This window comes from Phyllobates terribilis, unplaced genomic scaffold (assembly GCF_046119375.1).
Source record: "Phyllobates terribilis strain yellow unplaced genomic scaffold, ASM4611937v1 Scaffold_12__6_contigs__length_324123572, whole genome shotgun sequence".
Taxonomy (NCBI): Eukaryota; Metazoa; Chordata; class Amphibia; order Anura; family Dendrobatidae; genus Phyllobates; species Phyllobates terribilis.
In genome coordinates, this window is record NW_027362772.1 from 96,971,377 (window position 1) to 96,998,838 (window position 27,462).

General features: G+C 47.5%; 1 protein-coding gene across 3 annotated transcripts in view; it reads right to left on the reverse strand.

Moving 5' to 3' along the window:
• VWA5B1 (von Willebrand factor A domain containing 5B1) overlaps positions 1–27,462 on the reverse strand; it is a 108,968-nt gene that overhangs the window by 5,634 nt on the left and 75,872 nt on the right. For 2 of the 3 annotated variants that reach the window (XM_073656213.1, XM_073656214.1), the window contains exons 10-16: positions 24,006–24,208; positions 23,597–23,711; positions 23,249–23,434; positions 16,026–16,200; positions 15,695–15,879; positions 8,770–8,998; positions 2,402–2,713 (exon numbers count right to left, since the gene is read on the reverse strand). In XM_073656213.1, the coding sequence (XP_073512314.1) occupies positions 2,402–2,713; positions 8,770–8,998; positions 15,695–15,879; positions 16,026–16,200; positions 23,249–23,434; positions 23,597–23,711; positions 24,006–24,208 (1,405 nt within the window). The remainder of the gene's footprint in view (positions 1–2,401; positions 2,714–8,769; positions 8,999–15,694; positions 15,880–16,025; positions 16,201–23,248; positions 23,435–23,596; positions 23,712–24,005; positions 24,209–27,462) is intronic. The other variant, XM_073656212.1, reaches the window with a different exon arrangement.

Genomic DNA, 27,462 nt, shown 5'->3' on the forward strand with positions numbered 1-27,462 from the left:
ACCTCCGGAGACCCGGGCCATCACCGACACCACTGCTCCACCTCCGGAGACCCGGGCCATCACCGACACCACTGCTCCACCTCTAGAGCCACGGCCATCACAGACACCACTGCTCCACTTCCGGAGACCCGGGCCATCACCGACACCACTGCTCCACCTCCAGAGACCCGGGCCATCACCGACACCACTGCTCCACCTCCGGAGACCCGGGCCATCACCGACACCACTGCTCCACCTCTAGAGCCACGGCCATCACAGACACCACTGCTCCACTTCCGGAGACCCGGGCCATCACCGACACCACTGCTCCACCTCCAGAGACCCGGGCCATCACCGACACCACTGCTCCACCTCCGGAGACCCGGGCCATCACCGACACCACTGCTCCACCTCTAGAGCCACGGCCATCACAGACACCACTGCTCCACTTCCGGAGACCCGGGCCATCACCGACACCACTGCTCCACCTCCGGAGACCCGGGCCATCACCGACACCACTGCTCCACCTCCGGAGACCCGGGCCATCACCGACACCACTGCTCCACCTCTAGAGCCACGGCCATCACAGACACTACTGCTCCACCTCCGGAGACCCGGGCCATCACCGACACCACTGCTCCACCTCCGGAGACCCGGGCCATCACCGACACCACTGCTCCACCTCTGGAGTCTCGACCATCAATGACACCAATGCTTCACCTCTAGAGCCACGGTCATCACAGACACTACTGCTCTACCTCTAGAGCCCTGGCTGTAACCAACACCACTGCTCCATCTCTGGAGAGCAAGGTCATCACTGCTTCACCTCTAGAGCCTCAGCCATCACCAACACCACTGTTCCACCTCTGGAGCCCCTGGCCTTCACCGACATCCCTGTCCCACCTCTGGAGCCCCTGCTATCACCATCACCACTGTTCCACCCCTGGAACCCTAGCCATCACTGACACCCCTGCTCCACCTCTGGAGCTCCGGCTATCACCATCACTACTGTTCCACCTCTGAAGCCCCGGCTATCACCATCACCACTGTTCCACCTCTGAAGCCCCGGCTATCACCATCACCACTGTTCCACCTCTGGAGCCCCGGCTATCACCATCACTACTGTTCCACCTCTGAAGCCCCGGCTATCACCATCACCACTGTTTCACCTCTGGAGCCCCGGCTATCACCATCACCACTGTTCCACCTTTGAAGCCTCGGCTATCACCATCACCACTGTTCCACCTCTGGAGCCCCGGATATCACCATCACCACTGTTCCACCTCTGAAGCCCCGGCTATCACCATCACCACTGTTCCACCTCTGAAGCCCCGGCTATAACTATCACTACTGTTCCACCTCTGAAGCCCCGGCTATCACCATGACCACTGTTCCACCTCTGGAGCCCCGGCTATCACCATCACTACTGTTCCACCTCTGAAGCCCCGGCTATCACCATCACTACTGTTCCACCTCTGGAGCCCCGGCTATCACCATCACTACTGTTCCACCTCTGGAGCCCCGGCTATCACCATCACTACTGTTCCACCTCTGGAGCCCCGGCTATCACCATCACTACTGTTCCACCTCTGAAGCCCCGGCTATCACCATCACCACTGTTCCACCTCTGGAGCCCCAGCTATCACCATCACCACTGTTCCACCTCTGAAGCCCCGGCTATCACCATCATCACTGTTTTACCTCTGGAGCCCCGGCTATCACCATCACTACTGTTCCACCTCTGAAGCCCCAGCTATCACCATCACAACTGTTCCACCTCTGAAGCCCTGGCCATCACCGACACCACTGTTCCACCTCTGGAGCCTCGGCCATCACCGACACCACTGCTCCACCTCTGGTGCCCCAGCCTTCATTGACACCACTGCTCCACCTCTGGTGCCCCAGCCTTCATTGACACCACTGATCCACTTCTGGAGTACTGTCCATCACCGACACCACTGCTCTACTTCTGGTTCCTTAGTCTTCATTGACACCACTGCCGCACATCTGGAACCCTGGCTATCACCGACACCACTACTCCACCTCTGGTGCCCCGGTCTTCATTGACACCACTGGTCCACCTTAGGAGACCTGGGCCTTCAGCCACACCACTGCTCAACCTTTGGCCATCACTGCAACCCCTGGAGCACCGGCTTTGAATAGTTAATATGGCTGAACTGTTGGGGTCTATCAGTGCATATTGTGGGGAGGTTGGTTGCTTGGGATCTCCTGCTATTATTTTGCTAATACTAACGCTACTTTTGCTGTGGTGCCTCTTCATATAGAGACCGGTTTGTCTTTTCTTGGAAGCTGCAAAAATCAAAAGTGTCTACCAGCTACCAGTGAGGAGCTTTGTACTACAGTAAATAGGGGGTGACGTGAGATTTGGGGGCCTTATGATGAGGTCTGCATCTCTCATTACCATGTTCGATCTCACTTTCTCTCTCAACCAACTGCTCAAAGTCTCGAATGATGGACTTGGCCGACAAATGATGAAATGTCTCGTTCCACAGGTCGCTCTCATCGTCGTCTCTGTTCTCCCGTTCCCTGAAAAGTTTCTGGATATCGAATGCAATTTCCCACTGCACCGGATGATTGCCCTTCAGACCCCTAACCACAGCCTTGCACATGGAGGTCGGGTGACAAGGCGGACTCTTCATCCCAAAGATCTTCTCTTGAGGGAACTCCACCGACGCCGCCTCGGTTTCAAACGTGAAACACGGGTGATGACAATCTATGAGAGAACAATAAAAGGACGTTGACTCCATGTGTCAATATCCTGATAGACAATCACGTCCCCTACTGATTTTAAAGGGGTTGTTCACTAACCACCGCCCACCACCAGTGGTCACAGGAAGCCTTCTGCTATTTCCAAACAAAGAGACATACCCCGGGACAACCAGCCCTCATTAAGTCCCAATATTGCTCCTCAAGGGCGGGTCCTTTTTTGTCCCAGGACCTCCCACAAGGATCTGCATTATAAAAGCTATAGGAGAGGTGTAAGGATTAGGAGGTCCTCGCTCCCTGGGAGTAAAGTGGTCCTGGCTCCGCAGTTGGACATCGAAGCTGTCAAGCATGGGAAGGGTCATATGTATTTTGCTATGGGACCCTCCCTCCACAGTGTACGCCCCTGCAGATACCCATATATTCAATGCTGTAGTATTTTTAGCCACATTACTCAAAGCCTCATTTCTCTGTGGATTTCTTGGGGGCCCCTGATGACAAATTATACCATGTCCGGCAGGATCATGGCACGGAGTGGCTCGGCTACAGCGGAGCAGATCAGCTCCAGAGTCATTGTATCTCTATGGCATTTTCCATACACTCCAAGAAGAAGACAATGGAAAGTAAAGCAACAACCTGGGTATTTATGCAGCGGCCCCCGTCTATTATAGATGAATTATTATAATTATCACATTCTGTATTATTATTATTACAGCTGCAGGTGGAGAGTTAACGCTGCTTGTTTCATAAAGTCTATGAATGAATCCCCCGAGGAGCTCGGCTCATTCATACAATCCGGCACTGAATAATGAATGGCCGCCTCTCAGCAGCGAGCTCCTCTGCACTTTGATTCGCATCCTGCATTATTCACCGGGAAATGTGCAAATACAGAAGAGTATTCCTGGCCTGAACATGACTGATCCCAGACAAGCAAGCAAAGCCCAGGTTATACCAGCATCATCCATATCATTATATACAGGAGATGCCCAGGTTATACCAGCTGTACATATATAATTATATACAGGAGATGCCCAGGTTATACCAGCTGTACATATATAATTATATACAGGAGATGTCCAGGTTATACCAGCTGCACATATATCATTATATACAGGAGATGCCCAGGTTATAGCAGCTGTACATATATAATTATATACAGGAGATGCCCAGGTTATACCAGCTGTACATATATAATTATATACAGGAGATGTCCAGGTTATACCAGCTGTACATATATAATTATATACAGGAGATGCCCAGGTTATACCAACTGTACATATATAATTATATACAGGAGATGCCCAGGTTATACCGGCTGTACATATATCATTATATACAGGAGATACCCAGGTTATACCAGCTGTACATATATAATTATATACAGGAGATACCCAGGTTATACCTGCTGTACATATATAATTATATACAGGAGATGCCCAGGTTATACCGGCTGTACATATATAATTATATACAGGAGATGTCCAGGTTATAGCAGCTGTACATATATAATTATATACAGGAGATGCCCAGGTTATACCAGCTGTACATATATAATTATATACAGGAGATGCCCAGGTTATACCAACTGTACATATATAATTATATACAGGAGATGCCCAGGTTATACCGGCTGTACATATATAATTATATACAGGAGATGCCCAGGTTATACCAGCTGTACATATATAATTATATACAGGAGATGTCCAGGTTATACCAGCTGCACATATATCATTATATACAGCAGATGCCTAGGTTATACCAGCTGCACATATATCATTATATACAGGAGATGCCCAGGTTATAGCAGCTGTACATATATAATTATATACAGGAGATGCCCAGGTTATACCAGCTGTACATATATAATTATATACAGGAGATGTCCAGGTTATACCAGCTGTACATATATAATTATATACAGGAGATGCCCAGGTTATACCAGCTGTACATATATAATTATATACATTAGATGCCCAGGTTATACCGGCTGTACATATATCATTATATACAGGAGATACCCAGGTTATACCAGCTGTACATATATAATTATATACAGGAGATGCCCAGGTTATACCAGCTGTACATATATCATTATATACAGGAGATGCCCAGGTTATACCAGCTGTACATATATCATTATATACAGGAGATGCCCAGGTTATACCAGCTGTACATATATCATTATATACAGGAAATGCCCAGGTTATACCAGCTGTACATATATCATTATATACAGGAAATGCCCAGGTTATACCAGCTGTACATATATCATTATATACAGAAAATGCCCAGGTTATAGCAGCTGTACATATATAATTATATACAGGAGATGCCCAGGTTATAGCTGCTGTACATATATAATTATATACGGGAGATGCCCAGGTTATACCAGCTGCACATATATCATTATATACAGGAGATACCCAGGTTATACCAGCTGCACATATATAATTATATACAGGAGATGCCAGGTTATACCAGCTGTACATATATAATTATATACAGGAGATGCCCAGATTATACCAGCTGTACATATATCATTATATACAGGAGATGCCCAGGTTATACCGGCTGTACATATATAATTATATACAGGAGATACCCAGGTTATACCGGCTGTACATATATAATTATATACAGGAGATGCCCAGGTTATACCAGCTGTACATATATCATTATATACAGGAAATGCCCAGGTTATACCAGCTGTACATATATCATTATATACAGGAAATGCCCAGGTTATACCAGCTGTACATATATCATTATATACAGAAAATGCCCAGGTTATAGCAGCTGTGCATATATCATTATATACAGGAGATGCCCAGGTTATACCAGCGGTGCATATATCATTATATACAGGAGATGTCCAGGTTATAGCAGCTGTACATATATCATTATATACAGGAGATGTCCAGGTTATAGCAGCTGTACATATATCATTATATACAGGAGATGTCCAGGTTATAGCAGCTGTACATATATCATTATATACAGGAGATACCCAGGTTATACCAGCTGTACATATATCATTATATACAGGAGATACCCAGGTTATACCAGCTGTACATATATAATTATATACAGGAGATACCCAGGTTATACCAGCTGTACATATATAATTATATACAGGAGATGCCCAGGTTATACCAGCTGTATATATATAATTATATACAGGAGATGCCCAGGTTATAGCAGCTGTACATATATAATTATATACAGGAGATGCCCAGGTTATAGCAGCTGTACATATATAATTATATACAGGAGATGCCCAGGTTATAGCAGCTGTACATATATAATTATATACAGGAGATGCCCAGGTTATACCGGCTGTACATATATAATTATATACAGGAGATGCCCAGGTTATAGCAGCTCTACATATATAATTATATACAGGAGATGCCCAGGTTATAGCAGCTCTACATATATAATTATATACAGGAGATGCCCAGGTTATACCGGCTGTACATATATAATTATATACAGGAGATGCCCAGGTTATAGCAGCTCTACATATATAATTATATACAGGAGATGCCCAGGTTATAGCAGCTCTACATATATAATTATATACAGGAGATGCCCAGGTTATAGCAGCTGTACATATATAATTATATACAGGAGATGCCCAGGTTACACCAGCTGTACATATATAATTATATACAGGAGATGCCCAGGTTATACCAGCTGTACATATATAATTATATACAGGAGATGCCCAGGTTATACCAGCTGTACATATATAATTATATACAGGAGATACCCAGGTTATACCGGCTGTACATATATCATTATATACAGGAGATGCCCAGGTTATACCAGCTGTGCATATATAATTATATACAGGAGATACCCAGGTTATACCGGCTGTACATATATCATTATATACAGGAGATGCCCAGGTTATACCGGCTGTACATATATAATTATATACAGGAGATACCCAGGTTACACCAGCTGTACATATATAATTATATACAGGAGATGCCCAGGTTACACCAGCTGTACATATATAATTATATACAGGAGATGCCCAGGTTATACCAGCTGTACATATATAATTATATACAGGAGATGCCCAGGTTATACCGGCTGTACATATATAATTATATACAGGAGATGTCCAGGTTATACCAGCTGTACATATATAATTATATACAGGAGATGCCCAGGTTATACTGGCTGTACATATATAATTATATACAGGAGATGCCCAGGTTATACCAGCTGTACATATATAATTATATACAGGAGATGCCCAGGTTATAGCAGCCGTACATATATAATTATATACAGGAGATGCCCAGGTTATACTGGCTGTACATATATAATTATATACAGGAGATGCCCAGGTTATAGCAGCTGTACATATATAATTATATACAGGAGATGCCCAGGTTATAGCAGCTGTACATATATAATTATATACAGGAGATGCCCAGGTTATACCGGCTGTACATATATAATTATATACAGGAGATGCCCAGGTTATAGCAGCTCTACATATATAATTATATACAGGAGATGCCCAGGTTATAGCAGCTCTACATATATAATTATATACAGGAGATGCCCAGGTTATACCGGCTGTACATATATAATTATATACAGGAGATGCCCAGGTTATAGCAGCTCTACATATATAATTATATACAGGAGATGCCCAGGTTATAGCAGCTCTACATATATAATTATATACAGGAGATGCCCAGGTTATAGCAGCTGTACATATATAATTATATACAGGAGATGCCCAGGTTACACCAGCTGTACATATATAATTATATACAGGAGATGCCCAGGTTATACCAGCTGTACATATATAATTATATACAGGAGATGCCCAGGTTATACCAGCTGTACATATATAATTATATACAGGAGATACCCAGGTTATACCGGCTGTACATATATCATTATATACAGGAGATGCCCAGGTTATACCAGCTGTGCATATATAATTATATACAGGAGATACCCAGGTTATACCGGCTGTACATATATCATTATATACAGGAGATGCCCAGGTTATACCGGCTGTACATATATAATTATATACAGGAGATACCCAGGTTACACCAGCTGTACATATATAATTATATACAGGAGATGCCCAGGTTACACCAGCTGTACATATATAATTATATACAGGAGATGCCCAGGTTATACCAGCTGTACATATATAATTATATACAGGAGATGCCCAGGTTATACCGGCTGTACATATATAATTATATACAGGAGATGTCCAGGTTATACCAGCTGTACATATATAATTATATACAGGAGATGCCCAGGTTATACTGGCTGTACATATATAATTATATACAGGAGATGCCCAGGTTATACCAGCTGTACATATATAATTATATACAGGAGATGCCCAGGTTATAGCAGCCGTACATATATAATTATATACAGGAGATGCCCAGGTTATACTGGCTGTACATATATAATTATATACAGGAGATGCCCAGGTTATAGCAGCTGTACATATATAATTATATACAGGAGATGCCCAGGTTATACCAGCTGTACATATATAATTATATACAGGAGATGCCCAGGTTATAGCAGCTGTACATATATAATTATATACAGGAGATGTCCAGGTTATACCGGCTGTACATATATAATTATATACAGGAGATGCCCAGGTTATACCGGCTGTACATATATAATTATATACAGGAGATGCCCAGGTTATAGCAGCTCTACATATATAATTATATACAGGAGATGCCCAGGTTATACCAGCTGTACATATATAATTATATACAGGAGATGCCCAGGTTATACCGGCTGTACATATATAATTATATACAGGAGATGCCCAGGTTATAGCAGCCGTACATATATAATTATATACAGGAGATGCCCAGGTTATACCGGCTGTACATATATAATTATATACAGGAGATGCCCAGGTTATAGCAGCATGCTCTTTATTATTAGATGGATGTAACTGTATTTGGTGCTTGGTTGCTGAACGCCATGCAGCGCCTCTTGCCCTCTCACACACATCGGTACATGGACTATCTAGGATAGCCTCACCCAGGTCTCCCGGGCTGCAGAAAGGCTGACTGTCCGAGGAAGATTTCAGAGAGAGCGAGGTCTCCTGCTGGGTGGAGGGACTTCCCGTGTTTGATGCTTGCAGACCCTCATGTGGGGATTCCCAGTCATGGCAGAACGAGAGGCAGCTCTGCTGAAGAAGAGATGGCCGCCTGGCGCCAGCTCCCCTAATTTTTGTGGTGCTGACAAATGGGCTGATGGATAGAGATGACTGATGGGATCCAGACAATGGATATGGGGGGAGAGAAAAGATGGCGGAGCATTACTCTCTTATAATTACTGGTGAATTTCTGTAATAATTGCAGTCCATACAGAACAAATTTCCTGCTATTACCATCTATCTTATGTAGTGGTGTCCACTAAATCACCTGAGTATCTACCACATCCTCCTGATACAAAGTCATGACCGAAACAGTTTGAATAATTCTGGTGGTCATAGCCTCTTTAGAAAGGGTTAAAATAAGGCTGGTGGTTAGGGTAGAGATGGTCATTACAAAATCTTGGTTAGGGTTGTAGGCATGGTCAGTGGACAGGCTGGGTTGGCGGATGGTTAACACATGGTCATTACAAGGTCTAGGTCAGTTGTTGGTTGGCTTGGAGATGGTTACTAGAATATCTGGGTTTAGATATGGGTTTAGGTTGAAGGCTGGTTTACAGGTGGTCATCACAAGGTCGAAGTTGGTTGTTGATTGAAAAATTGCCTGGGTTGGTGGATGGCTTATAGATGGTCACCACAAGGTCTGAGTTGGTGGATGGTTTACAGAAGGCCTATTTTGATTGATGTTTGGAGATGATCCCTTCAAGGCTTGGATTGGTGTTTCAATTGGACATAGTCATTAAAATGTCTAGGTTGGTTGGTTTAGACCTGGTCATCAGAAGGTTATTGATCAGTTTGGAAATGGTCACTATAAGGTCTGGGTTGTTGCTTTCGATATAGATATTTCAATGTCTGGGGTGGTGGTTGGTTTACAGAAGGTCAATACAAGATCTAAGTCAGTTGTTGGTTGGTTTAGAGATGGTCACTACAATATTTGGATCGGTGGATGGCTTAGAGATGGTCACTACAAGGTTTGGGTTGGTGGATGGTTTACAGAATGCCTGTTTTGATTCCTTTGTGGAGATTGGTTACTACAAGGTTTGGGTTGGTGGTTCAATTAGACATGGTCATTAAATATTCTAGGTTGGCTGATTAAGACATGAGAAGGTTGTTGGTTTAGATATGGATATTACAAGGTCTGGGGTGGTGGTTTGTTTACACATGGTCATTACAAGGTCTGAGTCAGTTGTTGGTTGGTTTGGAGATGGTCACCACAACATCTGGGTTGGTGGATGGTTTAGAAATGGGTTTGAGTTTGAGGCTGGTATATAGGTGGTCATTATACGGTCGGATTTGGTTGTTGATTTAGAGATGGTCTGGGTTGGTAGATGGTTCAGAAGTGGTCACTACAAGATCTGGGTTGGTGCATGGATTTACAGAATGCCTGCTTTGATTGAGGTTTGGAGATGGTCACTACAAGGTTTGGGTTGGTGGTTCAATTGGACATCATCATTAAAAGTTCTAGGTTGGTTGGTTTAGCCATGAATATGAGAAGGCTGTTGATCAGTTTGGAGATGGTCATTGTAAGGTTGGTTGTTGGTTTAGATCTGGATATTTCAAGATCTGGGGTGGTAGTTGGTTTACACATTGTCATTACCAGATCTACAGTAGGTCAGTTGTTGGTTGGTTTGAAGATGGTCACTACAACATATGAATTGGTGGATGGTTTAGAGAAACTCATGGCAACATCTGTGTTGATGAATGGTTTTGATATGGGTTTTGGTTGGAGGCTGGTTTAAAGCTGGCCATTAGAAGATCTGCGTTGTTAGCTGATATAGAGATGGTCTGGGTTGGTTGATGACATATAGATGGTCAGTACAAGTTCTGGGTTGGTGGATGGTTTACAGAAGCCCTGGTTTGGTTGATGTTTGGAGATAGTCACTACAAGATTTGGGTTAGTTGTTGGTTTAGATATGAATTTTACAAGTTCTGCTGTGTTGGGTGGCTTATTGATGGTCACTACAAGGTCTGGGGTGATGGTTAGTTTAGACATGATGATTACAAGGCCTGGATTATTTGTGGCTTTAGGTTTTGACAAGGTTGGTAGTCAGGTTGGAGATGGTCTCTACAATAGTCAGGTTGGTTTAAACATGGTCACTGCAAGGCCTGGATTAGAGGTTGGTTTACAAGGTCCGACATATATCTTATTTCTTGAGTTGGATGAGGCAAGGACATTATAAAGTAGGAGGTTCTTCACTGGTACTTTGCTCTAGGTTGTCGGTGGTTGGCTTAGAGAGTCATTGTTATCTTTTCCTTCTACTGTAATTAACCAAGATGACCACTAATGATATCCATAGTTATTGTTACCATTGGCTGTAGTTAATCTAAGGAACAGAATGGGGTGAAATTTGGAAATTTTGGAAATTGATAAAAACTTCTAGAAAACCTACAGACCGCCACTGCCGTAAAACTCCGTCCTGAACTTGTTAGGGCATGAATGGTGGTGGGGAGGCAGAGGTTGGAGATCACTAGATACGCAGGATATTTCCGCAGATGTGGTAAGTACTTGGTGGTCATTTTTGAATGCCTGACTTCCGGTCTAACCTATAAAGCAATAATGTACGATGTAGACACCCTGCACCAGTAATTATAAAAATAATGAAAAGGTCAGGGGAACAAGCGGGATTTTTTTTCCACTGCCATAAGAGACTATGGAAGACAAAAAAAAAATCCATCGTTTCTGATTCTTGTCATTATTTCTCTACATTGTGCCAAGGCAAACTTTATTATAAACTCTACTGATACGATGAAACATTGTCAAGATTATGGAAACACATTGCAAACAAAGTATCAAAAGCCGTGCGATCGGATAACTACAAGGTAAAAAAAAATGCCCTTAAAGAGGTTGTGACACCCACCTTCTGTATCATGGACGTCTGCAGTACTTTTCTTGTCATGATTAAGGTTTTTTTTCCGCCGTTTCTGTAGGACGTTTCCTTCTAATGTTTAAGATTAAGGCGAGGTGGAGGCGCTGTTGCACTAATTCTTATGTCACTGGCGGTGGTGAAAAGTGGTACTGCAAGTGATTCTTGTGCAAGATTTGTAAGAAACGTCTTGCAGAAACGGCAGAACCAGATTATAAACAGCAAGAACCTCTGCGACAAATTATATTAGGGAACAGGTTTTTATTTAAACCACATGCTTAGCATACATCCAAATTTGTTACTTACCTTTTATAACCCTAAATACTCGGCCTTGTATGCTGTTTAACCCTATCACCACCAGCTATAACACCTGTGTTGCAAACTACACCTCTCAGCAGACCCCGAGGCTGCCCTTGCTGAAAGTTGTAGTTTTTTCTTTTTTATCAGCCACTGCTATGAAGATGTATTACATTCAGCTGCACCTCCGACTGCTGCTGTAAAGCTCTTTGGGCACTGGGCCCCCTTCTTGGTTCTGGGATTCATGCACCTGGTGTGATTTGGACATCGTGTTCCTTTCTTGGCTGTGGCACGTGTGCCCCTGGCATGGTTTGGATACCAGGCTCCCTTCTCAGTTTTGGGACTCATGCTTTTGAATGGTTTGGGTATCGACCTCCCTTCTTGGTTCTTGGACTCTTGGCCCTGGAATGGTTTGGGTGCTGGGCTCCCTCCTTGGTTGTGCAACTCATGCCCCTGGCGAGGTTTGGGTATCGTGCTCCTTTCTCGGTTCTGGGACTCATGCCCTGGCATGATTTGGACATTGGACTCCCTTCTTGGTTCTGTGATTCTTGCCCCTGGTGTGGTTTTGGCACATGGCTCATTTCTTGGTTCTGCGACTTGAGCCCCTAGTGTGTTTTGGGCACGAAGATCCATTTTTGGTTTTGTGACTCGTGCCCCTAGAGAGTTTTGGACATTGGGCTCCCTTCTCGGTTCTGGGATTCTTGCCCCTGGTGTGGTTTTGGCACATGGCTCCATTCTTGGTTCTGTGACTTGTGTCCCTAGTGTGTGTGAGGCTCTATTCTTGGTTTTGTGACTCGTGCACCTGGTGTGGTTTGGACATTGGGCTCCCTTTTTGGTTCTGGGATTCATACCCCTGGCGTGGTTTTGGGTGAGGCTCCATTCTTGGTTTTGTGACTCGTGCCCCGGTGTGGTTTAGACATTGGGCTCGATTCTTGGTTGTGGGACTCATGCCCCTGGCGTGGTTTGGACAATGGGCTCCCTTCTTGGCTCTGGGACTCGTGCCCCTGGGGTGGTTTGGACATTGGGCTTCATTCTTGGTTCTGGGACTTGTGCCTCTGGCATGGTTTGGACAATGGGCTCCCATCTTGGCTCTGGGACTCGTGCCCCTGGTGTGGTTTGGACATTGGGCTTCATTCTTGGTTCTGGGACTTGTGCCCCTGGTGTGACTTGGACATTGGGCTCGATTCTTGGTTCTGGGACTCGTGCCCCTGGTGTGGTTTGGACATTGAGCCCTTTCTTGGTTATGGGACTCGTGCCCCTTGTGTGGTTTAGACATTGGGCTCCTTTCTTGGTTCTGGGATACATGTCCTTGGCATGGTTTTGGTGCGAGGCTCCCTTCTTGGTTCTGCGACTTGTGCCCCTAGTGTGATTTGGACATTGGGCTAGCTTCTTGGCTCTGGGACTTGTGCCCCCGGTGTGGTTTGGACATTGAGCCCTTTCTTGGTTCTGGGACTCGTGCCCCCGGTGTGGTTTGGACATTGGGCTCCTTTCTTGGTTCTGGGATACATGTCCTTGGCATGGTTTTGGTGCGAGGCTCCATTTTTGGTTCTGTAACTCGTGCCCCTGGTGTGGCTTGGGCGTGAGGCTCCATTTTTGGCTCTGTAACTCATGCCCCTGGTGTGGTTAGGACATTGAGCTCCTTTCTTGGTTCTGGGACTCGTGCCCCTAGTGTGGTTTGGGCGTGAGGCTCCATTCTTGGTTGTGTGTCTTGTGCCCCTAGTGTGGTTCGGGCGTGAGGCTCCATTTTTGGCTCAGTAACTCATGCCTCTGGTGTGGTTAGGACATTGAGCTCCTTTCTTGGTTCTGGGACTCGTGCCCCTGGTGTGGTTTGGGCGTGAGGCTCCATTCTTGGTTGTGTGTCTTGTGCCCCTAGTGTGGTTTGGGCGTGAGGCTCCATTTTTGGTTCTGTAACTCGTGCGCCTGGTGTGATTTGGGCTTGAGGCTCCATTCTTGGTTGGGTGTCTTGTGCCCCTAGTGTGGTTCGGGCGTGAGGCTCCATTTTTGGTTCTGTAACTCGTGCGCCTGGTGTGATTTGGGCTTGAGGCTCCATTCTTGGTTGTGTGTCTTGTGCCCCTAGTGTGGTTCGGGCGTGAGGCTCCATTTTTGGTTCTGTAACTCGTGCCCCTGGTGTGGTTTGGGTGCTTTGGCTTTTTTCTTAGTTGGGTTCTGAAAATTGCAAATGAGATGGATGGAAGTCTTTAACCTGGGCCTTGTTTCCATGGCGACTCGGGAGCAGTTGGCTTATATGGTGGCCCCGTTTCCGAGCGACTCGCAGGGAGCATAATACACTAAGACAACAGCAAAGAGGCATCTAGAGACGAGGCGCTCAGCATCGGAGAGGCGGCCAATTAATGTAATGGCATTTCCCCCGACCTCCGCGGCTCCCGATCTCTCCTGGGAGGTGATCGGCATTAATGGCATTGTGTGGGGGGCTCCGCGCCTCCTGCCGAGCTCGGCAGTTCTCACAGATTCTCTCTTTTACCCTTTCGGTGCCGGCGCGCCTCAGGTGGTTACAGATATGACACAATGCTGCCAATGCCGGTGTAGAGAGGGTTAATGGTAGCAGTGACGCCGTGGTCCGGGACCTCAGCGGGGACGCCGTGTTATTACATGTGAATTATTTACAGGCCAGAAATGGCTTTTATTGAAAGTGTTTTTCTCATACGCAGGAAGCGCGGCCGCGTCGTCCTGAGAGGAAACGGAAATGTAATCCAAGTGGATGGCGGGGACTGAAGAGGCGCGTCCTCCGGGACATCGGCGTCCTCCGGGACATCGGCGTCTTCCGGGACATCGGCGTCCTCCGGGACATCGGCGTCCTCCGGGACATCGGCGTCTTCAGGGACATCGGCGTCTTCCGGGACATCGGCGTCTTCCGGGACAACGGCGTCCTCCGGGACATCGGCGTCCTCCGGGACATCGGCGTCCTCTGCAGCCTCACACTGACCGTGATAAAGGTCAGGTTAGGTTAATAACTCCCAGTATGGTCACTGAATGGTGAAGTCACGGGGTGAGGGCAGTGAGGTCACAGGGTGAGGGCAGTGAGGTCACTGGGTGAGGGCAGTGAGGTCACTGGGTGAGGGCAGTGAGGTCACAGGGTTAGAGTAGTGAGGTCACAGGGTTAGGGTAGTGAGGTCACAGGGAGAGGGAAGTGAGGTCACATGTTGAAGTCAGTGAGGTCACATGTTGAGGCCAGTGAGGTCACAGAGTGAGGCCAGTGAGGTCACAGGGTGAGGCCAGTGAGGTCATTGTGTGAGGCCAGTGAGGTCATTGTGTGAGGCCAGTGAGGCCACGGTGAGGGCAGTGAAGTCACAGGGTGAGGCCAGTGAGGTCACAGGGTGAGGCCAGTGAGGTCATGATGAGGGCAGTGAGGTCACAGGCTATGCAGAATGCCAGCTAGTGATTGGGTGATGATGTCACAAGGTGAAGGCAGTTTAGTGTAACAGGTCTGTCTATGATTGTGATGTCATGGAGTGGAAATGGTGATGTCACACAGTTTAAGCAGACGGTTAGTCTGTAATCGACTGATGATGTCACAGTGAGGTCACAGTTTATGTAGCAGGTCAGTCTGTGATTGGATGATAATAAATGTTAAATAATTCTCAGAATTTCCTCTTGGAGATCTTTTCTTGTGCATGGTGTCACGTGGTACCTGAGACTCCTGAATGTCGGCGCTCGTGTCGCCTGTACCCTGAAGTTCCTGGATTTGGATCCTGCAGAGGGGACTCTTCTCCTGGGCCATGCTGGGGTCACTGGCAGCGTGGGATCTTGGCAAGGGCTGGTGGTCGGCAATCTGACTGGTGCTGTAGGCTCTGCGCTGATAGCCGGGATCAACTGCTGGAAGAGCAAACCGGAATTATGGCTCTTGATCACATGGCTAAACCCGTCCTCAGTGAGGAGCCTTCAGGTCGGTCTTAGTCACCGGCTCCGGCATAGTGGATGACCGGGTGCCAGTGACCCTCGCATGGTACCGATGACCTTACCACACTCTCCAGCCAGATCCTCTTTGCCGTTCAGGAATTCGGTGTTCTGCTCTGAGGGAAGACCCCCGTCTTGTTGACCCCTCGACCCTCCGCTTTCAGAAGAGTCTTGTGACTGAAAAAATACAGAACTTCCCGATTCCTGAGAGCGCATCATACTGTATCTCCGCCTCTTGTCCTGGAAGGAGAGAAGATGCAAAAAGTCATGGTGACATTTAAAGGGGTTCTCCATCTCCACTCATTGTTACAGTAAACAGTAAGGGACAGAATGGCCATAGCTTTGCCCTGACAAATCTTCTTGCCTCCTCTCAGCCCTTTATTTAGTCTCAGTTCTGAATCATCTGAGAAAGACTGGTTGCTAAGGAACTGCTGCCTAGCAACTCATTTGAAATGTTGCTACAATGTATCAATCGCAACCAGAGAGGACTAAACTGCTCAGCTGGAGAAGCAGTGACACCAGGGCTCCCTCTATCGCAGCCTAGGTTTTCTAATAATACCTACAGGTGGAGATCCCCTTTAAGCAGCGAGTCTTTTAAGAAAAGGCGAAGTTTCTGGAGACGCCGTCGCCCCTTGATCGGAAGTTTATAGGTCGACTTAAAAGAATCTCGAGAAATGAAGGTTCCGATTTCTGCCTCGTTACCACTTATTCCGTTTCCATGGTGAAAGCCAAAAAAGCTGAACTGCGTCTACGGAGAACTGAATATCTGTGAGCGGATTAAGGAAAATTAACCGTGTCCTTGCCCAGCGTAGAGGGAAATCTACAGCTCTTGTAAGCGATAGGAAAGGGTTAAAAAATCACCCGATAAGTGCTACAATGTATCGATGACAAACACGTGACAGCCTTTAGGTATTTTGTAAACAGACCCTAAATTCAATGCAAATCGTTAATGGTAACATTTGCGCTGCCTTTAGCTTCCACTAGGGGGAGCCGAGGAGCCGGCTGCAGACAGTTCTTCCATTGAGCTCAATGTATATATTGTACGCAGGAAGACTATGGCCATTCATGCAGCTGAATCGCTGGTGGTTTCAAAAGTGGCAAACAGACTATAATACAACTTCATGGCTTTAAATGCCATGAAGAATCCCTTTAAGTAAGCCCCTCCCCCGCTCTTTCTAAATATATAACCCCATGAATAAACCATTGACTGCAATTGACAAATATCTGATAGATAAGAGTATTTCAGAGCATTTTGTGAGCCGAGTTGCTCGGTGATGGAGGCTTTCTAGGAGCGCCTGTGCCTCCCCGGGGGTCACTACTTTTTATGGCCGTTTGTGTAACTGTTTATAAAAAGCAGAGATCTGCGCTTCTGAGACCGGAGCGTCAGCGACACGTGCGGGAGGCCGGAGCGGAGATAATATTGGTATGGGCTCAGCTGCAGCGAGGGTCCACGCTCCAGCAGAGGAGAAAACCAACTATTTAACTCAATGAGGCAAGAAGGGAACATTGACCGTAGAAAGCGCTGAGTGGCCACGCACATTGCGAAGGTCCTGCGCTTCCTGCAGTCACTGTTACAAGGTCCTGTGCTTACTGCAGTCACTGTTACAAGGTCCTGTGCTTCCTGCAGCCACTGTTACAAGGTCCTGCGCTTCCTGCAGCCACTGTTACAAGGTCCTGTGCTTACTGCAGTCACTGTTACAAGGTCCTGTGCTTCCTGCAGCCACTGTTACAAGGTCCTGTGCTTCCTGCAGCCACTGTTACAAGGTCCTGTGCTTCCTGCAGCCACTGTTACAAGGTCCTGCGCTTCCTGCAGCCACTGTTACAAGGTCCTGCGCTTCCTGCAGCCACTGTTACAAGGTCCTGTGCTTCCTGCAGTCACTGTTACAAGGTCATGTGCTTCCTGCAGTCACTGTTACAAGGTCCTGTGCTTCCTGCAGTCACTGTTACAAGGTCCTGTGCTTCCTGCAGCCACTGTTACAAGGTCCTGTGCTTCCTGCAGTCACTGTTACAAGGTTCTGTGCTCCCTGCAGTCACTGTTACATGGTCCTGTGCTTCCTACAGCCACTGTTACAAGGTCCTATGCTTCCTGCAGTCACTGTTACCAGGTCATGTGCTTCCTGCAGTCACTGTTACAAGGTCCTGCGCTTCCTGCAGCCACTGTTACAAGGTCCTGTGCTTCCTGCAGTCACTGTTACAAGGTCCTGTGCTTCCTGCAGCCACTGTTACAAGGTCCTGCGCTTCCTGCAGCCACTGTTACACGGTCCTGTGCTTCCTGCAGTCACTGTTACAAGGTCCTGTGCTTCCTGCAGTCACTGTTACAAGGTTCTGTGCTTCCTGCAGCCACTGTTACAAGGTCCTGTGCTTCCTGCAGTCACCGTTACAAGGTCCTGTGCTTCCTGCAGTCACCGTTACAAGGTCCTGTGCTTCCTGCAGCCACTGTTACAAGGTCCTGTGCTTCCTGCAGCCACTGTTACAAGGTCCTGTGCTTCCTGCAGCCACTGTTACAAGGTCCGGTGCTTCCTGCAGTCACTGTTACAAGGTCCTGTGCTTCCTGCAGTCACTGTTACAAGGTCCTGTGCTTCCTGCAGCCACTGTTACAAGGTCATGTGCTTCCTGCAGTCACTGTTACAAGGTCCTGTGCTTCCTGCAGTCACTGTTACAAGGTCCTGTGCTTCCTGCAGCCACTGTTACAAGGTCCTGTGCTTCCTGCAGTCACTGTTACAAGGTTCTGTGCTCCCTGCAGTCACTGTTACATGGTCCTGTGCTTCCTACAGCCACTGTTACAAGGTCCTATGCTTCCTGCAGTCACTGTTACCAGGTCATGTGCTTCCTGCAGTCACTGTTACAAGGTCCTGTGCTTCCTGCAGCCACTGTTACAAGGTTCTGTGCTTCCTGCAGCCACTGTTACAAGGTTCTGTGCTTCCTGCAGCCACTGTTACAAGGTCATGAGCTTCCTGCAGTCACTGTTACAAGGTTCTGTGCTTCCTGCAGTCACTGTTACATGGTCCTGTGCTTCCTACAGCCACTGTTACAAGGTCCTGTGCTTCCTGCAGCCACTGTTACAAGGTTCTGTGCTTCCTGCAGCCACTGTTACCAGGTCATGTGCTTCCTGCAGTCACTGTTACAAGGTTCTGTGCTTCCTGCAGTCACTGTTACATGGTCCTGTGCTTCTTACAGCCACTGTTACAAGGTCCTGTGCTTCCTGCAGCCACTGTTACAAGGTTCTGTGCTTCCTGCAGCCACTGTTACAAGGTCATGTGCTTCCAACAGTCACTGTTACAAGGTTCTGTGCTTCCTGCAGTCACTGTTACATGGTCCTGTGCTTCCTACAGCCACTGTTACAAGGTCCTATGCTTCCTGCAGTCACTGTTACCAGGTCATGTGCTTCCTGCAGTCACTGTTACAAGGTCCTGTGCTTCCTGCAGCCACTGCTACAAGGTTCTGTGCTTCCTGCAGCCACTGTTACAAGGTTCTGTGCTTCCTGCAGCCACTGTTACCAGGTCATGTGCTTCCTGCAGTCACTGTTACAAGGTTCTGTGCTTCCTGCAGCCACTACTACAAGGTCCTGTGCTTTCTGCAGCCACTATTACATGGCCTTGCGCTTTCTGCAGCCACTGTTGCATGGTCCTGCGCTTCCTGCAGCCACTGTTGCATGGTCCTGCACTTCCTGCAGCCACTGTTACATAGTCCTGCGCTTCCTGCAGCCACTGTTGCAAGGTCCTGTGCTTACTGCAGTCACTGTTACAAGGTCCTGTGCTTCCTGCAGCCACTGTTACAAGGTTCTGTGCTTCCTGCAGTCACTGTTACATGGTCCTGTGCTTCCTACAGCCACTGTTACAAGGTCCTGTGCTTCCTGCAGCCACTGTTACAAGGTTCTGTGCTTCCTGCAGCCACTGTTTCCAGGTCATGTGCTTCCTGCAGTCACTGTTACAAGGTTCTGTGCTTCCTGCAGTCACGGTTACATGGCCCTGTGCTTCCTACAGCCACTGTTACAAGGTCCTGTGCTTCCTGCAGCCACTGTTACAAGGTTCTGTGCTTCCTGCAGCCACTGTTACCAGGTCATGTGCTTCCTGCAGTCACTGTTACAAGGTTCTGTGCTTCCTGCAGTCACTGTTACATGGTCCTGTGCTTCCTACAGCCACTGTTACAAGGTCCTGTGCTTCCTGCAGCCACTGTTACAAGGTTCTGTGCTTCCTGCAGCCACTGTTACAAGGTCATGTGCTTCCAACAGTCACTGTTACATGGTCCTGTGCTTCCTACAGCCACTACTACAAGGTCCTGCACTTCCTGCAGTCACTGTTACATAGTCCTGCGCTTCCTGCAGCCACTGTTACAAGGTTCTGTGCTTACTGCAGTCACTGTTACAAGGTCCTGTGCTTCCTGCAGCCACTGTTACATAGTCCTGTGCTTACTGCAGTCACTGTTACAAGGTTCTGTGCTTCCTGCAGCCACTGTTACATGGTCCTGCGCTTCCTGCAGCCACTGTTACAAGGTCCTGTGCTTCCTGCAGCCACTGTTAAATAGTCCTGCGCTTCCTGCAGCCACTGTTGCAAGGTCCTGTGCTTCCTGCAGCCACTGTTACATAGTCCAGTGCTTCCTGCAGTCACTGTTACAAGGTTCTGTGCTTCCTGCAGCCACTGTTACAAGGTCCTGGGCTTACTGCAGTCACTGTTACAAGGTCCTGGGCTTCCTGCAGCCACTGTTACAAGGTCCTGCACTTCCTGCAGCCACTGTTACAAGGACCTGCGCTTCCTGCAGCCACTGTTACAAGGTTCTGTGCTTCCTGCAGTCACTGTTACATGATCCTGTGCTTCCTACAGCCACTGTTACAAGGTCCTATGCTTCCTGCAGTCACTGTTACCAGGTCATGTGCTTCCTGCAGTCACTGTTACAAGGTCCTGTGCTTCTTACAGCCACTGTTACAAGGTCCTGTGCTTCCTGCAGCCACTGTTACAAGGTTCTGTGCTTCCTGCAGCCACTGTTACAAGGTCATGTGCTTCCAACAGTCACTGTTACAAGGTTCTGTGCTTCCTGCAATCACTGTTACATGGTCCTGTGCTTCCTACAGCCACTACTACAAGGTCATGCACTTCCTGCAGTCACTGTTACATAGTCCTGCGCTTCCTGCAGCCACTGTTACAAGGTCCTGTGCTTTCTGCAGCCACTGTTACAAGGTCATGAGCTTCCTGCAGTCACTGTTACATGGTCCTGTGCTTCCTACAGCCACTGTTACAAGGTCCTGTGCTTCCTGCAGCCACTGTTACAAGGTTCTGTGCTTCCTGCAGCCACTGTTACCAGGTCATGTGCTTCCTGCAGTCACTGTTACAAGGTTCTGTGCTTCCTGCAGTCACGGTTACATGGCCCTGTGCTTCCTACAGCCACTGTTACAAGGTCTTATGCTTCCTGCAGCCACTGTTACAAGGTTCTGTGCTTCCTGCAGCCACTGTTACAAGGTCCTGTGCTTCCTGCAGTCACTGTTACAAGGTCCTGTGCTTACTGCAGTCACTGTTACAAGGTCCTGTGCTTCCTGCAGCCACTGTTGCAAGGTTCTGTGCTTCCTACAGCCACTGTTACAAGGTCCTGTCCTTCCTGCAGCCATTGTTATAGTATGGATCTGGATTATAGCAGCACACATTTGTCCTTCCAATTACACTTATTTTCCCACCCATAATCTATCCCTCTGCCTTATCAGATACAAGTAGTTATATTACTCTGTAACAACTAATGCCTGGACAGGATGCATCATAATAAATAACATCACAGGACTGAAACACATTCAGATTCACTTAAACTCAAAGCTGAGGGTTTGTTACAATTGTGTCACATCTGAACAATCCTCTACAGCCCTGACATCTTGTTACAATGTATCAGTGCAGATAAAATGCATAGATCCCCACCGTTCCGTTTTCCGAAGGGACTGTCCCGCTTTGGGGGCTCAGTCCCGCGTCCCGCCACGGCTCAGCTGTTCTCCCAGCTGTGGAGGGTGGTGGGGGGTTGTGGCGGTGGAGCAGCAGGAACAGCTAGTAGCTGTCAGCTACTACATGTGCCCGCTGCTAAAGAAGATGAATATTCACTCTTCTCCACACCCATGGGAGTGGAGAGGAGTGAATATTCATTCTCCTTAATAGCACACACTGTCAATCGCAGCCGCTGGCTTCCTGCTGCGGCTCCGCAATCCTGTGTGCCCGCTATTAGAGAGAATGAATATTCACTCTTCTCTAGTCCCATGGGCGTGGCGAGGAGTGAATATTCATTCCCTTTAGTAGCGGGCACAGAGGATCACAGAGCTGCAGCCGTGCTGACAGTGCGCGCTATTAAAGAGAATGACCATTCACTCCTCTCCACGAACATAGTCCCGGCGTGGAGAGGAGTGAATATCCCCACATCTCACCTCGGCATCTGAGGGTGCATGGCAGGGATGTCATGCGCTGCTCAGATGCTGAGATCAGCTGCTGACAAACAGGACGCAGCGCTGGAGCAGAGGGGAGGAAGGAAGGTGAGAAGAAGTGTTTATTTTTTTCATGTGTGCAGTGATGGGGGGCCATGTATACCAGGAATAGGGGGGCCATGCATACCAGGATTGGGGCATGAGGGGGCCATGCATACCAGGAATGGGGCATGAGGGGGCCATGCATACCAGGATTGGGGCATGAGGAGGCCATGCATACCAGGAATGGGGCATGAGGGGGCCATGCATACCAGGAATGGGGCATGAGGGGACCATGCATACCAGGAATGGGGCATGAGGGGGCCATGCATACCAGGATTGGGTCTGAGGGGGGCATGCATACCAGGATAAGGGATGAGGGAGCCATGCATACCAGGATTGGGGACGAGGGGGCCATGCATTTCAAGATTGGGGGATGAGGAGGCCATGCATACCAGGATTGGGGGATGAGGAGTCCATGCATACCAGGATTGGGGATGAGGGGTGCCATGCATTCCAGAATTGGGGATGATGGTGCCATGCATACCAGGAATGGGGATGAGGGCCATCTGCTGAATGCCCCTCATTACCAGCGCCCCTCTGACAAGTCCTCCTGCCAGGGAAGAAAGAAATGTTAAATGGGCGTGGATTGGGGTGTGGCCAAAATCTGCCGTGGCGCACGTAGTGCGCAGCATAATCTGTCCCTCTTTCTCTTCTTCAAAAGTTGGGAGGCATGAAGATGTATCTGCCTGGAGTCCCAAAGATGATGACTACACTGGATACAATTGTAACAGACCCTCCGCTGTGTGAAGTATCAGGTCAGGACAGGTTTCCAGAGATAATAAGGGTTTTTGTGCTCACGGTACGAGGATTTGAGAGGAAGCGGGCCGTGCTGCACACAACTCCGTATCCCACCAGCCGGTCTCCAGGGAACAGGAAGCTGGAGCTGATCGGGGAGATCAGGACCTCAGTGCTTTCCGGGAAGACCCACTCCACGGTCACGTCACTGAGGACCGGGGCCATCGACTTCTTCAGAGACTGCAGCATCTGCAAGATGATAAATCAAGATGGGTGACATTTGAGTTATATGGCACTAGCGCTTCATGCTTTTGTCCTCAGCAGTCAGCCACGAGGACAGCAAGGCATGGAGGGTGCCGGTGTAAAATGGCTCAGACCCCAGACCGTGACATCCACTCTTGGGCGACTGACCTTGGGTTGCAGTCTTTCTCCTTCTATTAGGAATTCGGCACTGCCCTTGGACACGCTCGCCACTCCCTGGACAAGCCGGCGGCAAGCATTCTGGCCAATGCCGAAGCTGTAGCATCTGCAAAATACACGCACCGTATGTCCAACATTAGCAACACAGTGGTAAAATCTGCAATGGAGCAGCGCCATCTAATGCTCAGAATGTCATAAAAAATATTTCCGTGTATTCTATGTGCTGGCTCAGATTTGCAGTCGTGGGGGATGACACGGGTGACCGATGTCTGGAGACTTCCCCGGTATATCGGACACACATGGCCTTTTGCTGGTGGGGTGTTTGCATGACCCCATGGCAGTCCCCCTGCTGCACACTGGCGAGTGCTGGATATAGCGAGCGCGGCCCTCCTGACTTTACCGGGTGAACGAGGAGTGATGACGGATCAGCTCGATGACTTTGCCGGTGTTGCTGACAGCTCCGTCCGTCAGCAGGAAGAGGAGACGAGGGTAGCCGCGGCACACCGGCTGCCGAATGATCCAGTTCAGGGGCGACAGGATGTTGGTGCCGCCCATGTCAGCTCGCAGCTTCTTCATGCTCTCACAGGCGATGGCGAGGTTTTCCTGCAAGACATTACATGGGTAGGACGGTCATCGAATTCCTTGCATCCAATATGGAGGATTTACCCAGCTTTCCCAGGCTCCTGAACAGTAACTCCTCTGCTCCCCTCTGTGGTGTCTTCAGCCTCCTGTCTGCACATCTGTCCAGTTATACAGGGGGAATATCAGGGCACATCTCATAGAAGGATCCTGCGACTCTGACTGCTGGGAAACTACAACTCCCATCATGCGCTGACAGCCCCTTATGCTGTGCTGACTTTCTGCTGGTTGGGAAACTACAACTCTCATCATTCCCTGACAGCTGCAGAATACCATACACTGGGACGACTCTCAGCTGCTCCTCTCCATCAGTCGCATCCGGAGTGGCAGGATCGATAGCGCAGAGGCACTAAGAGGCCGCGGCCAGGACCCGCGGTGGCGCCGGGCGCAGACCGCCACAGCAGATTGTAACCTAATTATGGCAGGAATGAATTCCCATAATCCCCACTATACGGATAATACAGGGATTATATCCGGCTCTTTCCTTAATATTCTGCCCCAGGGTTCGGGATGACCTGCGGGGGTCATTCAATGTGATCAGGACGTAGCAATGATCTGTTCATCTCATCCACAGCGACGATTCTGTGTCAGAATACACCGCCACCTCTGGTGGTCCTCACAGGCATTATGGGGGGCTTCACCCAGCTCTCCACAGACCCCAAATGACACACGGCTGTGAATTTCTATGCAGCGTCCTCTGTTGCTCTAGCTGTGTGTCAGTCTTCGCTATATGGCGGTATTATATATGTATTGCAGAGTAGTATTATGTAGGCATGGTGTGATGATATAACTCCTGCCTTGTATGGCCTCATTAAATATGTAGTGTGTGTCGGTATGATTTCTTGCTAGCAGTATTATGTAGGCACTGTGTGGCGGTATGATTTCTGGCTAGCAGTACTATGTAGGCACTGTGTGGCGGTATGATTTCTGGCTAGCAGTACTATGTAGGCCCTGTGTGGCGGTATTACATCTGCACTGTATGGCGGTATTACGTGGCAGTATGTGGTTTTATTAATTCTGTCCTGTATGGCAGTTCTGAGTAGGCACTTTGTGGGGGTTATTATATCTGCACTGTATGGCTGTATTATATAGGCATTGTTTGATGGTATAATTTCTGCATTTATGGTTTCGTAATGTAGGCACTGTGTGACGGTGTTATTTCTGCACTGTATGGCAGTATTATGTAGGCACTGTGTGGCGGTGTTATTTCTGCACTGCATAGCAGTATTATGTAGGCACTGTGTGGCAGTATTATTTCTATATTGTATGGCGGTATTATAAATTTATTGTATAGCGGCATTATGTAGGCACTGTGTGACGGTGTTATTTCTGCATTGTATGGCAGTATTATGTAGGCACTGTGTAGCGGTATTATTTCTGCACTGTATAGCAGTATTATGTAGGTGCTGTGTGGCAGTATTACAACTGCATTGTATGGCAGTATTATGAAGGCGCTGTGTGGTGGTATAGCTGCATTGTATGGCAGTATTATGTAGGCACTGTGTGGTGGTATTATTTCTGCATTGTATAGCGGTATTATGTAGGCAGTGTGTGGCGGTATTATTTCTGCACTGTATGGCAGTATTATGTAGGTGCTGTGTGGCGGTATTATTTCTGCACTGTATGGCAGTATTATGTAGGTGCTGTGTGGCGGTATTATTTCTGCATTGTATAGCAGTATTATGTAGGCACAGTGTGGCGGTATTATTTCTGCACTGTATGGCAGTATTATGTAGGCACTGTGTGACGGTGTTATTTCTGCACTGTATGGCAGTATTATGTAGGCACTGTGTGACAGTGTTATTTCTGCACTGTAAGGCAGTATTATGTAGGCACTGTCTGACGGTGTTATTTCTGCACTGTAAGGCAGTATTATGTAGGCACTGTGTGACGGTGTTATTTCTGCACTGTATAGCAGTATTATGTAGGCATTGTGTGGCGGTATTATTTCTGCATTGTATGGCAGTATTATGTAGACACTGTGTGGTGGTATTATAGCTGCATTGTATGGCAGTATTATGTAGGTGCTGTGTGGCGGTGTTATTTCTGCATTGTATAGCAGTATTATGTAGACACTGTGTGGTGGTATTATAGCTGTATTGTATGGCAGTATTATGTAGGTGCTGTGTGGCGGTGTTATTTCTGCATTGTATAGCAGTATTATGTAGACACTGTGTGGTGGTATTATAGCTGTATTGTATGGCAGTATTATGTAGGTGCTGTGTGGCGGTGTTATTTCTGCACTGTAAGGCAGTATTATGTAGGCACTGTGTGGCGGTATTATTTCTGCATTGTATAGCAGTATTATGTAGGCACTGTATGGCGGTGTTATTTCTGCACTGTATGGCAGTATTATGTAGGTGCTGTGTGGTGGTATTACAACTGCATTGTAAGGCAGTATTATGTAGGCACTGTGTGGTGGTATTATAGCTGCATTGTATGGCAGTATTATGTAGGTGCTGTGTGGCGGTATTATTTCTGCATTGTATAGCAGTATTATGTAGACACTGTGTGGTGGTATTATAGCTGTATTGTATGGCAGTATTATGTAGGTGCTGTGTGGCGGTGTTATTTCTGCACTGTAAGGCAGTATTATGTAGGCACTGTGTGGTGGTATTATAGCTGCATTGTATGGCAGTATTATGTAGGTGCTGTGTGGCGGTATTATTTCTGCATTGTATAGCAGTATTATGTAGGCACTGTATGGCGGTGTTATTTCTGCACTGTATGGCAGTATTATGTAGGCGCTGTGTGGCGGTATTACAACTGCATTGTATGGCAGTATTATGTAGGTGCTGTGTGGTGGTATTACAACTGCATTGTATGGCAGTATTATGTAGGCGCTGTGTGGTGGTATTATAGCTGCATTGTATGGCAGTATTATGCAGGTGCTGTGTGGTGGTTTTATAGCTGCATTGTATGGCAGTATTATGCAGGTGCTGCGTGACGGTATTATTTCTGAACTGTATGGCAGTATTATGTAGGCATTGTGTGGCGGTATTATTTCTGCATTGTATGGCAGTATTATGTAGACACTGTGTGGTGGTATTATAGCTGCATTGTATGGCAGTATTATGTAGGTGCTGTGTGGCGGTATTATTTCTGCATTGTATAGCAGTATTATGTAGGCACTGTATGGCGGTGTTATTTCTGCACTGTATGGCAGTATTATGTAGGCACTGTGTGGCGGTATTATTTCTACACTGTATAGCAGTATT